Here is a 15941-nt window from a genome sequence, read left to right on the forward strand (position 1 = left end):
TCTACATTGTGATTTACAAGGGATATTGTAGTTTATTTCTACTTAAACACACACACATGCATAGATTGTATATGATATGGGCCTGTATATATGCTGTGGGGGAGTGTTGTGGAATGGCTCTTGTGGTCTGACCTGCCCCCTGACTTAAGGCCATAGTGACATCACAGGTGACTGCCCTCTTGACCATCTAGGTAAGGTGATAGGCTATGGCCTGTGACTGTATTTGCATATTGTGATAAATAAGGGTGAGACCCAAGGGGCGGTCTCTTGACCAGCCAGCCCAGCAGAGGAGAACAGACACCAGGCTCCAGTGTTGGTACCGTATATGTATACCCTGTTTTTGTACTTTAATTAAATCGTCTTAAACTCAATAACTGTTCTTTGATTCATAACCAATAAGATAAATACACAACATAAATGGCGAGCTGACCCAGTAGGCCTATAAGAGGAAATCTGCATTTGAAGATCACTAGTTAGATACAGGTAAAGAAAAAGAAAAAGCGCTATTTTCTCTTTAAACCGTGCGCAATAGCTGTGATTTTCAAACATTTCTTTGAGGCTAAAGAATCTTTTAATAAGTAATCTTGTTGGAATAGAAACAAACCTTTCATAATCTTTAAGCTGGGGTTGAGAGCCGAATTTGGAAATTCGCTTGTTATAAAATATAGTGTTTGATGGTAAGGTATGTGATTTGTTTGTATGGTATTACGGAATATCGTGAGTGTGTGTGTAAAATTGTGTTAATGGAATGAGTATTCCTTCCTAATTTGATAAAAGTGTAATTGGACTGTGAAGTCTATTTTGTAAGAAAGAGCATTATTGTAGCAGACTCTTCAGAACTGTGGCCAGAAGTGTGTCAGCGGAGCAAAAACACGCACGCTCAGGCACGCGCAGACACACACAGGCCTAGATATCTCTGTGAAGAGACCGTGTGAAAAGCATATACATTGTTGAATGAGAATTAGTTTGGTAACTAATAGTTAGATTGCATTGAAAGATAATCTTGAAATTGTTGTGTCGTAGAAAATAACATTATTGTGGAAAGCAAAGTATATGTTGTAAGATTAATCCCACAGGAGCGGTTTTTCCCCCAGAAGGAAGGACAAAGACTTGCCCCTCCCCCTCCCTTTCTCTCCTGTTGGTTTTCAAATAAGACGCGCGCTCACACATGCACGAGCGTCAGGGCTCGTACACACATTGATTCAAACATACAGACACGCAGGGAAGCTGAATTTGATCGATTACATTACTCATCTCATAAGATAAGGTTACATCCATTCACATAGACTAATATAAAGATATAAAGATAGTGAATTGATCATCGGGGTATTTAAAGTAGTTTAAAGATATTTGTTAGAATTCATTCACGAGCCCTAGGAGAAGTGCGCGCATGCGCAAACATTACACACGAAGACTCGCGCATGTGCATTGCAGGCACATTCCACACACACAGAGAGAGCGCGAAGCGAATACTGTAGTGCTGAGAGACGGTACCCATACTTTTAATTTCAACCCCTCTCTCTCTGTGATAAAGTTGTGATTGCAGAATCACGAAAGTTTAAGCATTGTTTGTTAGAAGTAAAGATAGATTGTGGGCTTTTGATAGATTCAAAGGAAAAGAGGCCAGTCGTTCTGTGAGACATCTGTTGACTGTTTCCTGAGCAGAACACAGGAAGATATTTATGACCCCCAATAAAACGGCTCTGTGACTCTCTGTCTGCCTGCTTGCATAGGATGTTGGTGACATAATCATTTACATTCATAAGATTGATGTTTGTAAATGACTGTTGAATATTACATTACTTGTTTAATTACTACTTGGTTAAAAATAATAATTCAGATTATTCATTGTCTGTTTCACAAAACAATTGATTGATTCCACAGGAATTTGGTCAAATGTCTGTGACTGTCTAATGAAAACCATTCTGAATAACCATTCCTTTTGTTTGATATTTTGATAACAGCTAATTGACGCCACAGGTATTAAATCAATGTATATGATTATATAATGAATAATTCTAACTAATCATTCATTCCTTTCACTTAACAGTTGATTTATTTACAGGTTGTAATTAATATTTGTAGTTTACATCTCTTATTTTAGTTGGGTCATGCCCACAGCTTTTGATTAGGAATAGCAGAATAGTTTGTATTGATAATTAAGCAGTAGAAGGTTTTTGTAGATCAGTGAATGCTTAGGGTGTGACCAGCCTTTGTGATTTGATAAGTGTGTTGACCAGCCTTTGTAGTTTAATAATTAAGTTGACCTGAACTATAATTAGTATTGAATGAGTAATTAAGTGACATATATTCATAAACAATTAGGAAAAACATTTAAGTATAAAGTACTTACACAGAGATTAGATTTAAGGTAATACTGCACTGACATACACAAGAGGCAAATCTGTTATTCTGAGTTGTAGGGTTCTGTGTGGACGGTTAATACAGTTAAATTGGACTAGCATTTGTTTAGCAAACAAGGCAATAGGGAGGTGGGTTGTAAGAAAAGTACACCTTATCTCATATAGAATATTTTCAGCATATTGAGCAGTAGAATGGGGGCAAATTCAACGAAGGTGTTAAAAGATATTAGTGAACATAGTGGAATATTGGCTACTTTATCCCCTATGGCTATAGTGGAAAAAATGAATCCTCTTGTTAGGGAAATTAGCAAAATGTCAACGAAATGGAATAGTCGTTGGGCAGACATTGAACAGCCGTGGCCGAAAGAGGGCAGCCTTAACTTACAAATAATTGCAACATTGGAAATACTTATCAATGTGCACAAGGCACATCAAAAAGGAAAGATTAGATCAGAGAAACGCAGGTTAGAGTTAGCTATTTTAGATCTATTTAAGGTAGAGGGGCAGAAAATAGCATTAGCTTGGGATGAGAAAACAGCAAAAATGGGAACGGAAAAGAAAAATGAATTGGCCAGAACACTGGAACAGAAATTGAACATTCCATTCACAAACATGTGTCCAGTCTCCAGTCCCCCTCCATTTGCTAAGGCACTGGAGGACCATTCCCAGAAGAAGAAGAAGAAGAAGGAGCCAAGGGGAAAAGGGGACGACAGGAGTGACGAGGAAGATGACAGCGAAGATGGCAGTGAAGACTCAAGTGATGACGACAATGCAGATGGAGGCTACAACGCTCAGGTCAGGAAGATGATAGCCACAGCCGAAAGGAAAGGTGGGAGAAGACGCCGGGAGAAAGCGGAAAGAGAGGGAGAAAGACACCACAGACGGCTGAAGGAGCAACGAGAAAGAGAGGAAGAGGAAGATTGTCATCGAATGTCATCAAATACATTAAAGAACTGTCCAGTGCTGATTCGGGGTAACAAGATGGAATATCATCCTTGGAATCATACAGATCTGTCGGAAGTGATAGAAAAGCTCCCAGTCCTGGAAGATGGTGGACACCCGTGTACTACTGAGGTGGACGTGAGACTGACAGGAACGCAAGCCGCAATGGGAGACCTGAAAAGACTCTTAGCTACAATTACAGGATTGGACACAATGCAGGAAATATTGATGAAGGCAGGACTTCATAGATATATCAATACATCAGTTTATGATCCAGAGCTCTTCGCAGCAAACAGAGGCAGGCTGTGGAAGGCAATCAGAGAGACTTACCCTACTCACATTCACCCAGACAATATCATTGTGAAGCCACTGGGGGGAGATGAGAATCCCAGGGGTTTTGTTGCCCGTGTGCACTCTCAATGGAGAAGTGTGACAGGGAAGGACGCTGAAGATAACCCCTTAGAAAAATCCATAATCAGGGAAAAAATACGAGAAGGTCTTCCTACCCCAGTTAAGGATAAGCTAGCAGAAGTGGTGGGGCTACGACACATGAACAAAGCTGTTTATATAGACCACGTAGCTCATCAAGTTGAGTTATATCGAAAGAATATTCAGATACAGAAGACACAAGACGAAGAGTCACTCAGAATATTGACTCATGTGCAATTGACTGAAAGCAAGAGGAACATAGAGGGAGTGCAGGCTTTAGCTCGACAGGTCCCATCTCAGCCACAGCAACAGCAAACTGTCCCTCCCCAGTCCTACTCACAGGGGCCACAAGGGGGGTATCCTGCTACTTACCAGCCATACCCACAGGGGCCACCAGGGGTGCAAGCGGTTCCATACCAGCCGTACACACAGCCTGGCCAAGGACCACCACCAGGGGGATGGACAGCAGCAGGGAAGAAGATGCTAGGACCATGTTACCAATGCGGCCAGAATGGACATCTAGCCTGTACCTGCTACAACAGGCCCCAGGGGGGCGCAGGGGGGAGCCAAGGAGGAGGATATTGGCCCCCTGCTACACCTGCTCCAGGAGTGATGAACCTCTACGAAGGCCCAGCAGCTGGCCTATAGGGGTGCCCGGAAGATCCGAGTGGGAGGTGCCAGCTGGTGGTGACAAAGAAGCCTGAAGACGCCACGCACCTTCCTATGTCTGGAGAATATGTGAAGACAATCGGATTTGAGGGAATTAAACAGCTGATTCCTACAACTGAGCTTGTAGACTTAGAGTACAAGGGACAGAGAGCAACTCTGCCAATACTTGTGTCAGAACACACGCCAACAGGGCTGCTAGGGAGAGATGCTCAATGCCAATTGAACTGTACAGTAAAATGCACACCTGACGGCTGTCAGGTGACGGTGCCATCCGGTGCTCAGATTCCATCGACAGCCAGAGTGATTAAGCATAGAACAGACCTACAAGCTTTGCCTTTAAAGGGAGCTGATATAGAATATTGGGTTGATGGGTCTTGTTACCGGGTAGGAGAAACTTTGTGCGCTGGGTATTCCTTAGTTAAAGCACAGAATTCAAAGTTTATTGTAGAACAGGCTGAGGCAGTTCCTCAGCCTTGCTCAGCTCAGTTGGCTGAGTTGATTGCCCTCACAGAAGCATGCAACTTAGGAACCGGACGGAGAGTGACAGTGTACACCGACTCTGCCTATGCACATAATGTTTGTCATTTTAATGGAGCTGTATGGAGGGGGCGGGGTTTTAAGAGAACTGATGGTACGCCTATACAGCATCACGCACAGATCATGAAGCTGTTACAGGCCATGATGAAGCCAAAGGAATTAGCCATAGTGAAGTGTGCCGCACACAGGTCTGACTCATCACATGTCACACAAGGTAACAGGGCTGCAGAGGATGCAGCCAAAGCCATTACAGGAGCAGACAAGGCAGGTAAAGTTCTTCTGGTCGCACATGAAATGCAATTACAGGGCATGGTCACACTTGAGGATTTATTGATGTTACAGAGCAGAGCAACTACGTTAGACAAGAACGTTTGGCTAGCAAGGGGGGCAAGTCAGGATGACACAGGTCTATGGAGGAATCATGAGGGGTTGGTTGTAGCACCCTCAGATTTATTAGGCATGTTAATACGGGAAGCTCATGGATTAGCACATGTGGCAAGGGGGGAGGTAAGACGCAAGATCAACAAGGAATATGGGTTTTGGAGTCCATATTTGATGGAACAGATTGACCATGCTTTAGGTCAATGTGGGGTATGTTGGAGAAACAACATCAGAGTGGGTACACCAGTGGTGTCTGGGCATATCCCTACCCCAATAGGGCCACGGGTGGTGGACAGGGGGGTGGATGTACAGAGTAGGCAGGATGTTGTGCCAACAGGTGCCGAGGTCCCCAGAGAACCTGAGAAGGAGGAGCTACGACGAGATGCTGTGGTGTTGCCAGAGCCAGTGGCAATGCCAGTGTTACAGCCAGTGACATTACCGGCAATGCCTGAAACCGAGGGGACAGTGGAAAGCTGTCCAGATGCCAATGAACCAGAAACCAACGAAGCAGAGAGTGTTGACAGTCTGGAGGTCCAGCCTGGGAGTGTCCAAAGCCTGGACACCTGTGCTACTGGGGATGCTGACGAGTGCCTGCATCATGCTTCAGATGATGCTGAGGGCGACTCCCCAGACCTTGATCAGCGTGGGAGGGGACCAGACGACTGCCTGAACCTCAATGACACTGACGGACGACGACCAGTTAGGAAAAGATTAAAGACTATGAATAGGGTAGTGAAGCAGCAGATCAAAGGGAACGACGGGAATGGACAGCAGATGATAGCATGGCTGGAAACGGTCTTAGGGGCATGGGAAACTTATTTTGCTAAGATAGGAGCACCTATTATAGCAGACATGATTTTTGACTTTCTTAGGAGACAGGGCCTCATTGACTGTTTTTGGAAAATCAGTCACTCAGTCCACGTTGATGAACTTTTCAGAAGACTAGTCCTCACCTGAGGTGAAGATCTATGCATTAATGCATTCCCTTTGTCCTATGCTTACTGTTGGAGAATTATGTGTTATGATAACTGAATGTCATTATTTGTGTATTGTTTGTTTGTTTCTATATCGTATGTGATTGAGGTCAGTTGAGAAGTGATGTGGTGGTTATACAAAGATAGGAAAGAAGTTCTGTTCCTAGCGCAACGAAGAAAAAGCTCCTGACTAGGAAAGGTTATCAATCTGAGACAGCGGTAAAGGTTGTTCTGAAGATGCAAGTTACAAGAAGACGTTGGTCGTTGGAAGTTTTTGTGTTGAAATATGTATGATGTACTGTGGTTAGATTAATTTGTATTGTTATTTTTAGGATTCTTTTTTATTGTTGATTGTTTTGTGTTTGGTTTATATGATATTTTTGGTTACTGGTACTGGTGCTGAGTTGGTCTGTGTTATTATGTTTCTTGTGTTGTGTGTTGGTGTAGTTTTTCTGTCTGTTGTTGTTTATTTATTTTTTTTCTTTTTTTTTCTTTGGTGTCTTAGTTGCAGTTTGTGGGGTTTTGTGTTTTTGTTTTTGTTTTGTGGTCGTTTAATAATAATAATAATTAATAATAATAATTTATTAAATTTATATAGCGCTTTTCCAAGGCTCAAAGACGCTGACAATATATGATACACATGGGGACACACAAAAACAACAAGTAACAACAACAAGTAACATGGAACACAGAGTCAGCGAACGGGGAGGGGGGGGGGGTGGTGTAGAGTCCGGTGTCGATGTTGCTGGGAGCCTCGATGGATGTGGCGGCGGCAGTGGAGAATGCCTGCCTTGGTGGCAGCAGCAGCAGTGAGGCGATGGTTGTGGTTCAGTGAGTGTAGGTGAGACGAGAGAAGGGCAGGGGGAGGTGGGGGGCAGGTGAGATGGCCGGGAGTCCAGGGCAAAACGACAGGCGGTGCCGCCGTTGCCGTTGTCGTCAGTATTGCCAGCCTGGGACCGAACCCGCGCGGCCGGCCAGCCTAGCCGTGCCATGCCAGCGACCAAATCGCGCAGCAGTGAGTGAAGGCTGGGAAGGACCGACACTCACCTGCGGAGATGGCAACCCCCGAGCCGGGGAGGGAGCGGTGGCTACCTCCCGGGACGAGGGTAGTAGCACGGCACGGCCAGGCCAGCGATGTCTGAGAGCGGCGCGCAGCGGGTCGGTCGGCAACACAGAGCCGGGGGACAGGAACGATGAGGCGGTGAGTACTGCAGTTAGTTAGTTAGTTTCGGAACACCCTCTGGGTGTTGTGGAATGGCTCTTGTGGTCTGACCTGACCCCTGACTTAAGGCCATAGTGACATCACAGGTGACTGCCCTCTTGACCATCTAGGTAAGGTGATAGGCTATGGCCTGTGACTGTATTTGCATATTGTGATAAATAAGGGTGAGACCCAAGGGGCGGTCTCTTGACCAGCCAGCCCAGCAGAGGAGAACAGACACCAGGCTCCAGTGTTGGTACCGTATATGTATACCCTGTTTTTGTACTTTAATTAAATCGTCTTAAACTCAATAACTGTTCTTTGATTCATAACCAATAAGATAAATACACAACAATATTAACTAATATTAAGTAATATTATTACTTGGTTACATTTTGTAATTGATCCGCGGTACACATGCGTGCCGAACCGTGGGGGGCGATCCGTTACACCCCTACTCGCTAGTCAAGGCAAAATATTGCAATGCAATGGATTCGGTGAGTAATCCCCACTGCTACCTAGTTAACTATGACACAACTTTACATTGTTACCTAGTTAACTAGAACACTACTTTACATTGTTACCTAGTTAACTATAACATTACTTTACATTGTTAGCAGGCTCACAATACAAGCTGTGTTAGCTGACTAGCGAGTGTGTCACTGATTTTCAACAACGCTGTTATTTTCTAAATAAAAGTCTGAACATTAAATGGGCTGCTGACTTGTTACCCCTTTCACCAGACCGTGTCTCATATTGCTTCCTGGCTTTAGCCATGTCCACTTCCTCATTCAAGCCTAATTTGTTTCAAACAAATTCTAAAAACATAACAAGAGCAGGATATTTTGTTTCATTTGACATTTATTTTGTATTCAATATAATATTCAATATTCTGTATTCAATTGGAATATCTGAGACAGAGACATATCGCAGGGACAACAAAACAAAATCACAATTCAGTCCCACCGTGGGGGAACACAGATGGAAGGGAAAGCTTTCTTCACAGTTGTTCAGTGTGAGAAATGAGGAGCACAGTCTCACACCTCCACAGCTCTGTTACATCTGAGGAATGAGGTGCACAGTCTCACACCTCCACAGGTCTGGTTCACTGTGCCTGACACCTCTTGGCATCATTATTAAATCATCCATCAAGATGATTTCTAGATGAATATGAAAAAGTACACTGGTTAGCTTGAGGGAGTCAGTCAATGTATGCAGTACTATAAGTGCCAAACACAATTATGGTGACCTAATGCTCTAAAAATGTTAAGAGTGTTTCACCCGTGGTATGACATGTGACTAGCTAATACGTATATGTGACGTATATGTGACGCTACTTTATTTAACAACGTGACAAAAACCTATTTAACCCCTTGACACGCTCGTTACACTACTGTGTAGTTAGGAGGAGTGGAAAGTGATAGTTCTCTCCATTTCCTTCCATTTCCTCCACATGTTGTATGGTCTGGTTTTCACTGAGAGATATGGATGTTAAGAAGCACTGTTGATACATGTGTGTGAATGAGTGCACTGCGCATGCGTACACTGGAAGAGGACCAGTAATCACCTCAGTAACGTTCAGGTGGGTCTCCAGAGACGGGTGAAGAACCGCCGCAATAATCCACACGTCAGGAAAACCCATGGACTCTTTTGTTAGAAAAACAGTTTTGTTTCTGTTGAACTTGAACAAACTATGGCATGGACCGCCGCCCGGTCAGGCCGCTCCAGGGAGGTCAGACGCAGCTGGCCCAGGCAGTGATAGGACGCTGCACCCTTCTGCTAAGCTAACCCAATGCTGTTATTTGTCATTCTTCTTAGAAAACCACACCACCTTTTCTCTATCCTTGTCTTTGCCCCTATACCACACTCCAGGTTAGGACTAGTGTTTAGACGGCTAAATAACAACCCCCCAAGGCTAGTACGTAGCAGTGTGTTGCTGCTGAATCACTTTTACAGCCACATGCATCATCAACATTTAAACCGTGGCTGTTCAAGTGTAAGAAAAACCTTGCGATTATCTTCCTCACGTCTGCCAGCTCGGCCACAGGAGTGGTCTATTACGTCAGTTACTCACATTGTGCTTGGTGAGAGCTGATATGTTGGTTGCTATTGCTTGCAGCCATTCCAGGCTATCCTCATCAGCAGGACATTGGATCACGCCACTGCAGACTCCATCCACAGCTATGACTTGAAAAGCATTTTTCCTAAAGAAAAAATATATTTAGTTGTGCTCATCACGCAAACGTATTTGATCATCGTATCAAATATTTTAAAAATCCCAATAAAAATCTATTTTATTACAGGTCTATTGTATTACATTCTTAATAATAATAATAATAATAATAATAATAATGCATTAGACTTATATAGCGCTTTTCTAGACACTCAAAGACGCTTTACAAACCGAAAAGATCAAGTAATAATAAAAAGAAAGTATAGGGGCCTAATTAAGGTAGTGCTGGGGACACCTTGGACATCATCACCTGATAACTGGAAGCAAGAAAAGTGAGCTCCTGAGTTTTCTGCAGTTTTTTGCCTTGAATTATAGGATCTAATTGCCCGTGGTCAACTAACTACAGAGGTTAATTCTGAGACAGTAAGACCTTTGAAAAGGACTTTGGTAAAACCTTGATACAAATTTGAGCTTTTCAAAAAATGCCGGTTGAGAGAGGACGCTGCCGTTGATTGTTCGCCGCTTATATTATAATTATACAATTATATTGCAATTACACCTAGATGTCTGTCACATTCTTGTACAACAACACAATCTTAACACCAGGCAAGGCAAGGCAGGTTTATTTGTATAGCACATTTCATACAACAGGGGCAATTCAAAGTGCTTTACATATAACATGAAAAAAAATACATCAAGAGGGGAATGGTAAACAGATTAAAAATAAAATGATAAGAATATATATATATATATATAGATACATATTTTATAAGATAATGAATAAGATAATGGAAATAAATAAAAAGACATGGATGGAAGTGTTAGCGTTTAACCATAACTGTTGCAAAACATGAAGGTTTTTAGCTTAGATGTAAATATGTTTAGGGGACAGGAAGTGACAGTGACAGCCCCCCCCCCTCCATAGGCTCACCTGCAGACATCTGACCCAGGGAGGTGCTGGGACAGGCGGGAGTGGAGCAGAGGGATAAGGCGCAGGTCCACCCATCTCTTCTCCCAGCGGAGCCCAGGGGATGTGGGCCAAGACGAGCAGGACAGGGTGTCCTAGAGGGGGCGCGGGGTGTAAGTGGAGATACAGCTGAAGCTTCCGCAATTTAAAAACACAAATCTGTGTTCAAATCAGTGTAGGTTGGAATCAGTCTAGGTTGGAATCAGTCTAGGTTGGAATCAGTCTAGGTTGAAATCAGTGTAGGTTGAAATCAGTGTAGGTTGGAATCAGTCTAGGTTGAAATCGGTTGAAATCAGTCTAGGTTGAAATCAGTGTAGGTTGAAATCAGTGTAGGTTGGAATCAGTGTAGGTTGGAATCAGTCTAGGTTGAAATCAGTCTAGGTTGAAATCAGTCTAGATTGAAATCAGTCTAGGTTGAAATCAGTCTAGGTTGGAATCAGTGTAGGTTGGAATCAGTCTAGGTTGAGGAAGCCAGACTGTACCGTGTTGTTGGGATGGTAGTTCAGGTGCAGACCGCTGTCACACAGGGGGGACGAGGTCCCACTACTCTGATCACTGGGGACACCTAAAAGAAAAGACATCACAAAGAAAGAGAACTTCACATCTTGTTACAATAAATGTTCAGAGGAACTATTCTGTCTAGCTCTCTTTCAGGGGTAATAACCCAGTGAGGCAATGCATGAATCACCTTACAGTAATTTTCTACAAGGACATATCCTGTCCTCTATGTCTGATTTACACCGATGATGAATTCCTATTTTCAAAAGATCATATCAATCTAGTTTTCTTTTCCTATTTTGACACCACATTTTTCTTTTTTTTTCGTCAGCTCAGGGAAGAAATGTTGTATATCATCTCATCACCTCAATGACAGGTATGACATCACCTCAATGACAGGTCAATGACAGGTCAATGACAGGTCTGCCGTGTACTTTAAGTGTATTTCAGACTTTCTTTTAGACATCTCCAACTTCTGTCCAGGAGACATGCTGCTGGAGGTGTGCAGGCTTTTGTTCCAGCCCAGCTGCACTAACAGACTAACAAACCAGATCCAATTCACCACGGCCAGACCGAACCATCACCATGGGTTTATTCATATGAAACAGGTGTGTTACCTCTAGACCGGAACAGAAGTCTGCACACCTGTTCCCTCACCTGTTACCGTGAGGTTTGGAACGACACACATACATGTGCAGTCTTCACAGAGCGGCAGTTTCAGAAAAGCAGGCGTCTTCTTTAAGAAAGAGACGGTGAGTGTAACTTCTTCTCCTGCGTTGCGTAAAACCTGCACCTGGAAATCGGAAATGATGAATTATTTACTGTACAACATCGCCCCATAAGCCGCTCTTGGCTGTGTATTTGGATGATGGATGGGATGCAAAATTCCCTCAGAATTCCAAGTCTGGTAGATATTAGTTTAAGAACCTTGGCGTTACGCCCCTCACACATTTTGGAGATGATACATATGGATCGGATACAACTGTAAAAACAGGATTTACAAGTCCAAAAGATATAAGATTATGGTAGATAAAAGATATAAGATTATGGACAAGAAAGTGAACAAGACACAATGTTGCAAGTGTTGCAGCTTCAGCGAAATACGAGCCATCAGTCAGCGGCTTACCACTTCCTCGTGTCGGTAGCTTCGAACATTTATCCCATTTATCTAGAAAACAACAGTTAGTTAGTTATGTTATGATTCATAACCATTGATCTTGGTGTAACATCATTGAGACACATTTCAAAACGTGGCTCAAGATGAACCTTGATAGGTATAAGCAAGCTGTCAGAATGTATAATCATAACTGTCACTTTTAAATGGCCCTAAAATGTTTTTCTGTTTAGATTTATGGTTGAATTGTCTTATCTCATTATCCTTATCCTTAATTGAAAGAGGTTTGTGTATTCTGCATTTTTTTTTTTTTTTTACTGTCAACATGAACAGTGTTATCAGAGTTTAAAACTGTCAACATGAACAGTGTTATCAGAGTTTAAAATGGATTCTCTGTAAACAATGTACTGGAGTTCACAGTTGTCATGCAGATCTTAATGCCGTTCTGCAAATCGTCTCCCAGTCTGCCTCACGGCATGGCTCAGTGAGCAGCTATGTTTTGGTTTGGAGTTAAACATCTGCAGAGTGTGAGGGAGTTAAACATCTGCAGAGTGTGAGGGAGTTAAACATCTGCAGAGTGTGAGGGAGTTAAACATCTGCAGAGTGTGAGGGAGTTGGAATTGGAAAGAAACTCATCATGTACCTGGAGGATGCCATCTCCGATGAAAAGCAGCCCAGAGAGTTCAGCTGCAAAAAAAGACATCATGTTTGTGTCAATAAAACACACTTGTGATGAGAAGGACAGGCTTCGAAAACAACAAACACTAAAAACCTTACCCTTTTGCTCTTTCGATATTTTTGAAATCACAACAGGGATTTTGTGTTCTGCACCACCCTAGGAGATGAATAAAGAGGACTTAGTTTGCCAAGGCAGAGGAACACATAGAGGAAAGAGAAAATCTATCTTCTACCATAGCTCACAGCTACTGCTGTTAATAAATGTTGACATAAACACTACATTGCATTAGGTGAGTGTGAATTAAAAGACACATTTGGGAGAGTGTAAATTACCTTGATACTCAAGCCAAAACCTCCAATGGTCTGTCTTCTGATTGTTACTGTCCTCTCCTGTAAGGTGTTTGGTTCAGGTACAACAAAAAGAAGGTGTTTAGGGAGATGTTAAGCCTTACATATTGTAGGTGCACAAGCAAGTAGAACAGAGCTGACTAACATATTTAAATAAATAATAATAATAATAATAATAATAATAATAATAATAATAATTCATTATATTTATATAGCGCTTTTCCGGGGCTCAAAGACGCTGACAATAGGAAAAACAGAAAACACAGAAACAACAAGCAGCAGATAACATGAGCACATAGAACACAGAGTTAAAGAACAGGCACAGGGAACAATTAACACAGCAATGTGGCAGGGTTAGGGGAGATGGTTAGGGGTAGGGAAGGTTGTATGCATGGGAGAACAGGTAGGTTTTGAGGTGGGATTTAAAAGTGGAGAGTGAGGGTGAGTCTCTGAGTGGTTGAGGGAGAGAGTGACAAGAGGCATGTATTGGTAGATAAACTTCTGGGTAAATGCTGGACACTGGAGAAAATGCGGAATGCGCCTGTAAACGCTACCTTTAAAATGTGTAAATGTGTTGTGCTTACCCTCCACTACAGTACATCCCTGGCCAATAATGCAAAATGTTAATCATGGTTATGCTTGTTTCACCTTTTATGGTACAGACTTAAATGACCTATATGGGACAGGTGTAATACAGGAAGGCTGAGGGCAAGATTGCTTGACCACTGGGTCCTAGAGCCTGGCACTTCAAACACTGAAATGATGCATGCAGATAATAATAATAATAATCATCATAATAATAATAATAATAACTTTTATTTGTATAGCGCTTTTCCTGCAAACGTTGCAGCTCAAAGTGCTCCAATCATTATATAATCATGATTTAATTATTTAGTCATTTAAAGGCAATATTAAAAAGATGTGTTTTTAGTCTTGAGTGGAACATATTTGCTGAGCTTGCATCCCTAATGTAAACTGGCAGTGCATTCCACAATTTGGGTGCATAAAATGAGAATGCAGCCTCACCAAATCTCTTCTTTTGTACATGTGGTACACAGAGAAAACCAGCATTAGGAGACCTGAGAGCTCTATTGGGCTGATATGCTAGCAAAAGGTCTTTCAGATATTCTGGTGCTGTGCCAGTGAGAGCTTTATAAACAAGCAGAAATATCTTGAAATCTATTCTGAACTTAACAGGAAGCCAGTGTAGAGTCTCTAAAATAGGAGTTATATGAGCTCTTCTGCTTGTTGTGGTTAAAACTCTTGCTGCTGCATTTTGGACTAATTGCAGCTGGCCAATAGCTTTCTTCGGAAGACCAGAAAGGAGACTGTTACAATAGTCCAAACGGGTAATAATAAAAGCATGCATTAACACTTCTGCATCAGCTTGCCGGAGAACATTTCTAACTTTTGCAATATTCCGTAGATGATAAAAAGCATTTCTTGTGATAGATTTGATGTGAGGCTCAAAGCTTAAGTCAGAATCTATAATCACACCTAGATTCTTAGCTTCATGTTTGCAGTTTGAAAGCAAGGTTCCCATGGTAACAAGGTTCCCATGATATTCGACAATTTGTCTTTTTGTGGTTTTGGTCCAATGACAAGTATCTCAGTTTTGTCCTGATTTAGTTGTAGAAAATGTTGGGACATCCAAAGTTTTATACCTCGGAGACAATTCTCCAGCGAGCTGAGTGCATGTGAATTATCAGGCAAGATGTGACACATGACATGAATTAAACATTTTAATATTCAAGATGAACAAGAGTCCATTTCACAAGCCCATACAGTCGTCCATGGTCAATATCTGGACAGCATATTGTTGCCTTCAGTTACGCATCATTAATTGAAAATGATGTGTGTCCACCTCAAGTGGACATTGAAAGACAGCGGAGAGTGAAAGAGATGTGAGGTGTTTGTGCAGTATTTATTGAACGGGTTGTGTTACTTACACAGGAGTAAAATGGCTCGCCCGATATGCAGATGACATCTTGCTCTTGAATGGTCAGAATGTCTTTAGCCAAGTGCAGTCGAATATTGAAGGGCTCCTCGTTACCATCTTGCAGCAGATAAATCCCGGTCTTTGTCTGTAAGTAATAAAAGTGGCAAACTCATTTAGCAACTACTCCATGTCCAAATGAACTGGTCATGAAATGAAACGTCATCGGAGAGACATGGAGCATGTGATACAGACAGTGTCTATAGTATGGCTAGTGTCTTCTTCTTTTTTTTTTCTTAATTCTTTTTATTGATTTTTTAGACATGAACATAGACAATACACCACCACCAATACACAATTACCGATTGGGGTGGTCAGGTGAGCTGGTTCAGTAGGCATGTATAACAGCATGTAGGCAGCATTACAAAAACATATCTTATCTAATCTAATCATCATCTGGTTGAATGGTGGTCTTACTCAGGTGGTCAGTGAAGGGCTTCCAAGTCATGTCAAAGGTTGGGCTAGTGTCTTCTTCTGTTCTTCTAAGCTTGTTAAATGTACAATGTTACACTGGAGAGCAACGGTCATATATTATATGCAATGCTCTGAATGCCAGGATCTGAAAGCCTAACTACTGTTAAAGAAACCTAAAGTGTTTAATGAGCTAAACACAGTAATTATTCACCACTAGAGAGTATATTATGTTCATGTGTGTTCATGTGTTTATATTG

The 15941-nt window shown here is 42.2% G+C and overlaps 1 protein-coding gene across 1 annotated transcript in view; it reads right to left on the reverse strand.

The window, feature by feature from the left end:
* The window catches only part of sntg1 (syntrophin, gamma 1), a gene marked incomplete at both ends in the record, with an annotated part of 41532 nt that overhangs the window by 12298 nt on the left and 13293 nt on the right, over positions 1 to 15941 (reverse strand). The window contains 9 exons of the mRNA XM_080546540.1: positions 9571 to 9700; positions 10601 to 10731; positions 11119 to 11201; positions 11825 to 11927; positions 12261 to 12302; positions 12892 to 12935; positions 13026 to 13083; positions 13260 to 13316; positions 15224 to 15358. Of these exons, the coding sequence (XP_080402666.1) occupies positions 9571 to 9700; positions 10601 to 10731; positions 11119 to 11201; positions 11825 to 11927; positions 12261 to 12302; positions 12892 to 12935; positions 13026 to 13083; positions 13260 to 13316; positions 15224 to 15358 (783 nt within the window). The remainder of the gene's footprint in view (positions 1 to 9570; positions 9701 to 10600; positions 10732 to 11118; positions 11202 to 11824; positions 11928 to 12260; positions 12303 to 12891; positions 12936 to 13025; positions 13084 to 13259; positions 13317 to 15223; positions 15359 to 15941) is intronic.

The sequence above is a fragment of the Nansenia antarctica genome (assembly GCF_963989245.1).
Source record: "Nansenia antarctica genome assembly, chromosome: 16".
In the NCBI taxonomy this organism is placed as follows: Eukaryota; Metazoa; Chordata; class Actinopteri; order Argentiniformes; family Microstomatidae; genus Nansenia; species Nansenia antarctica.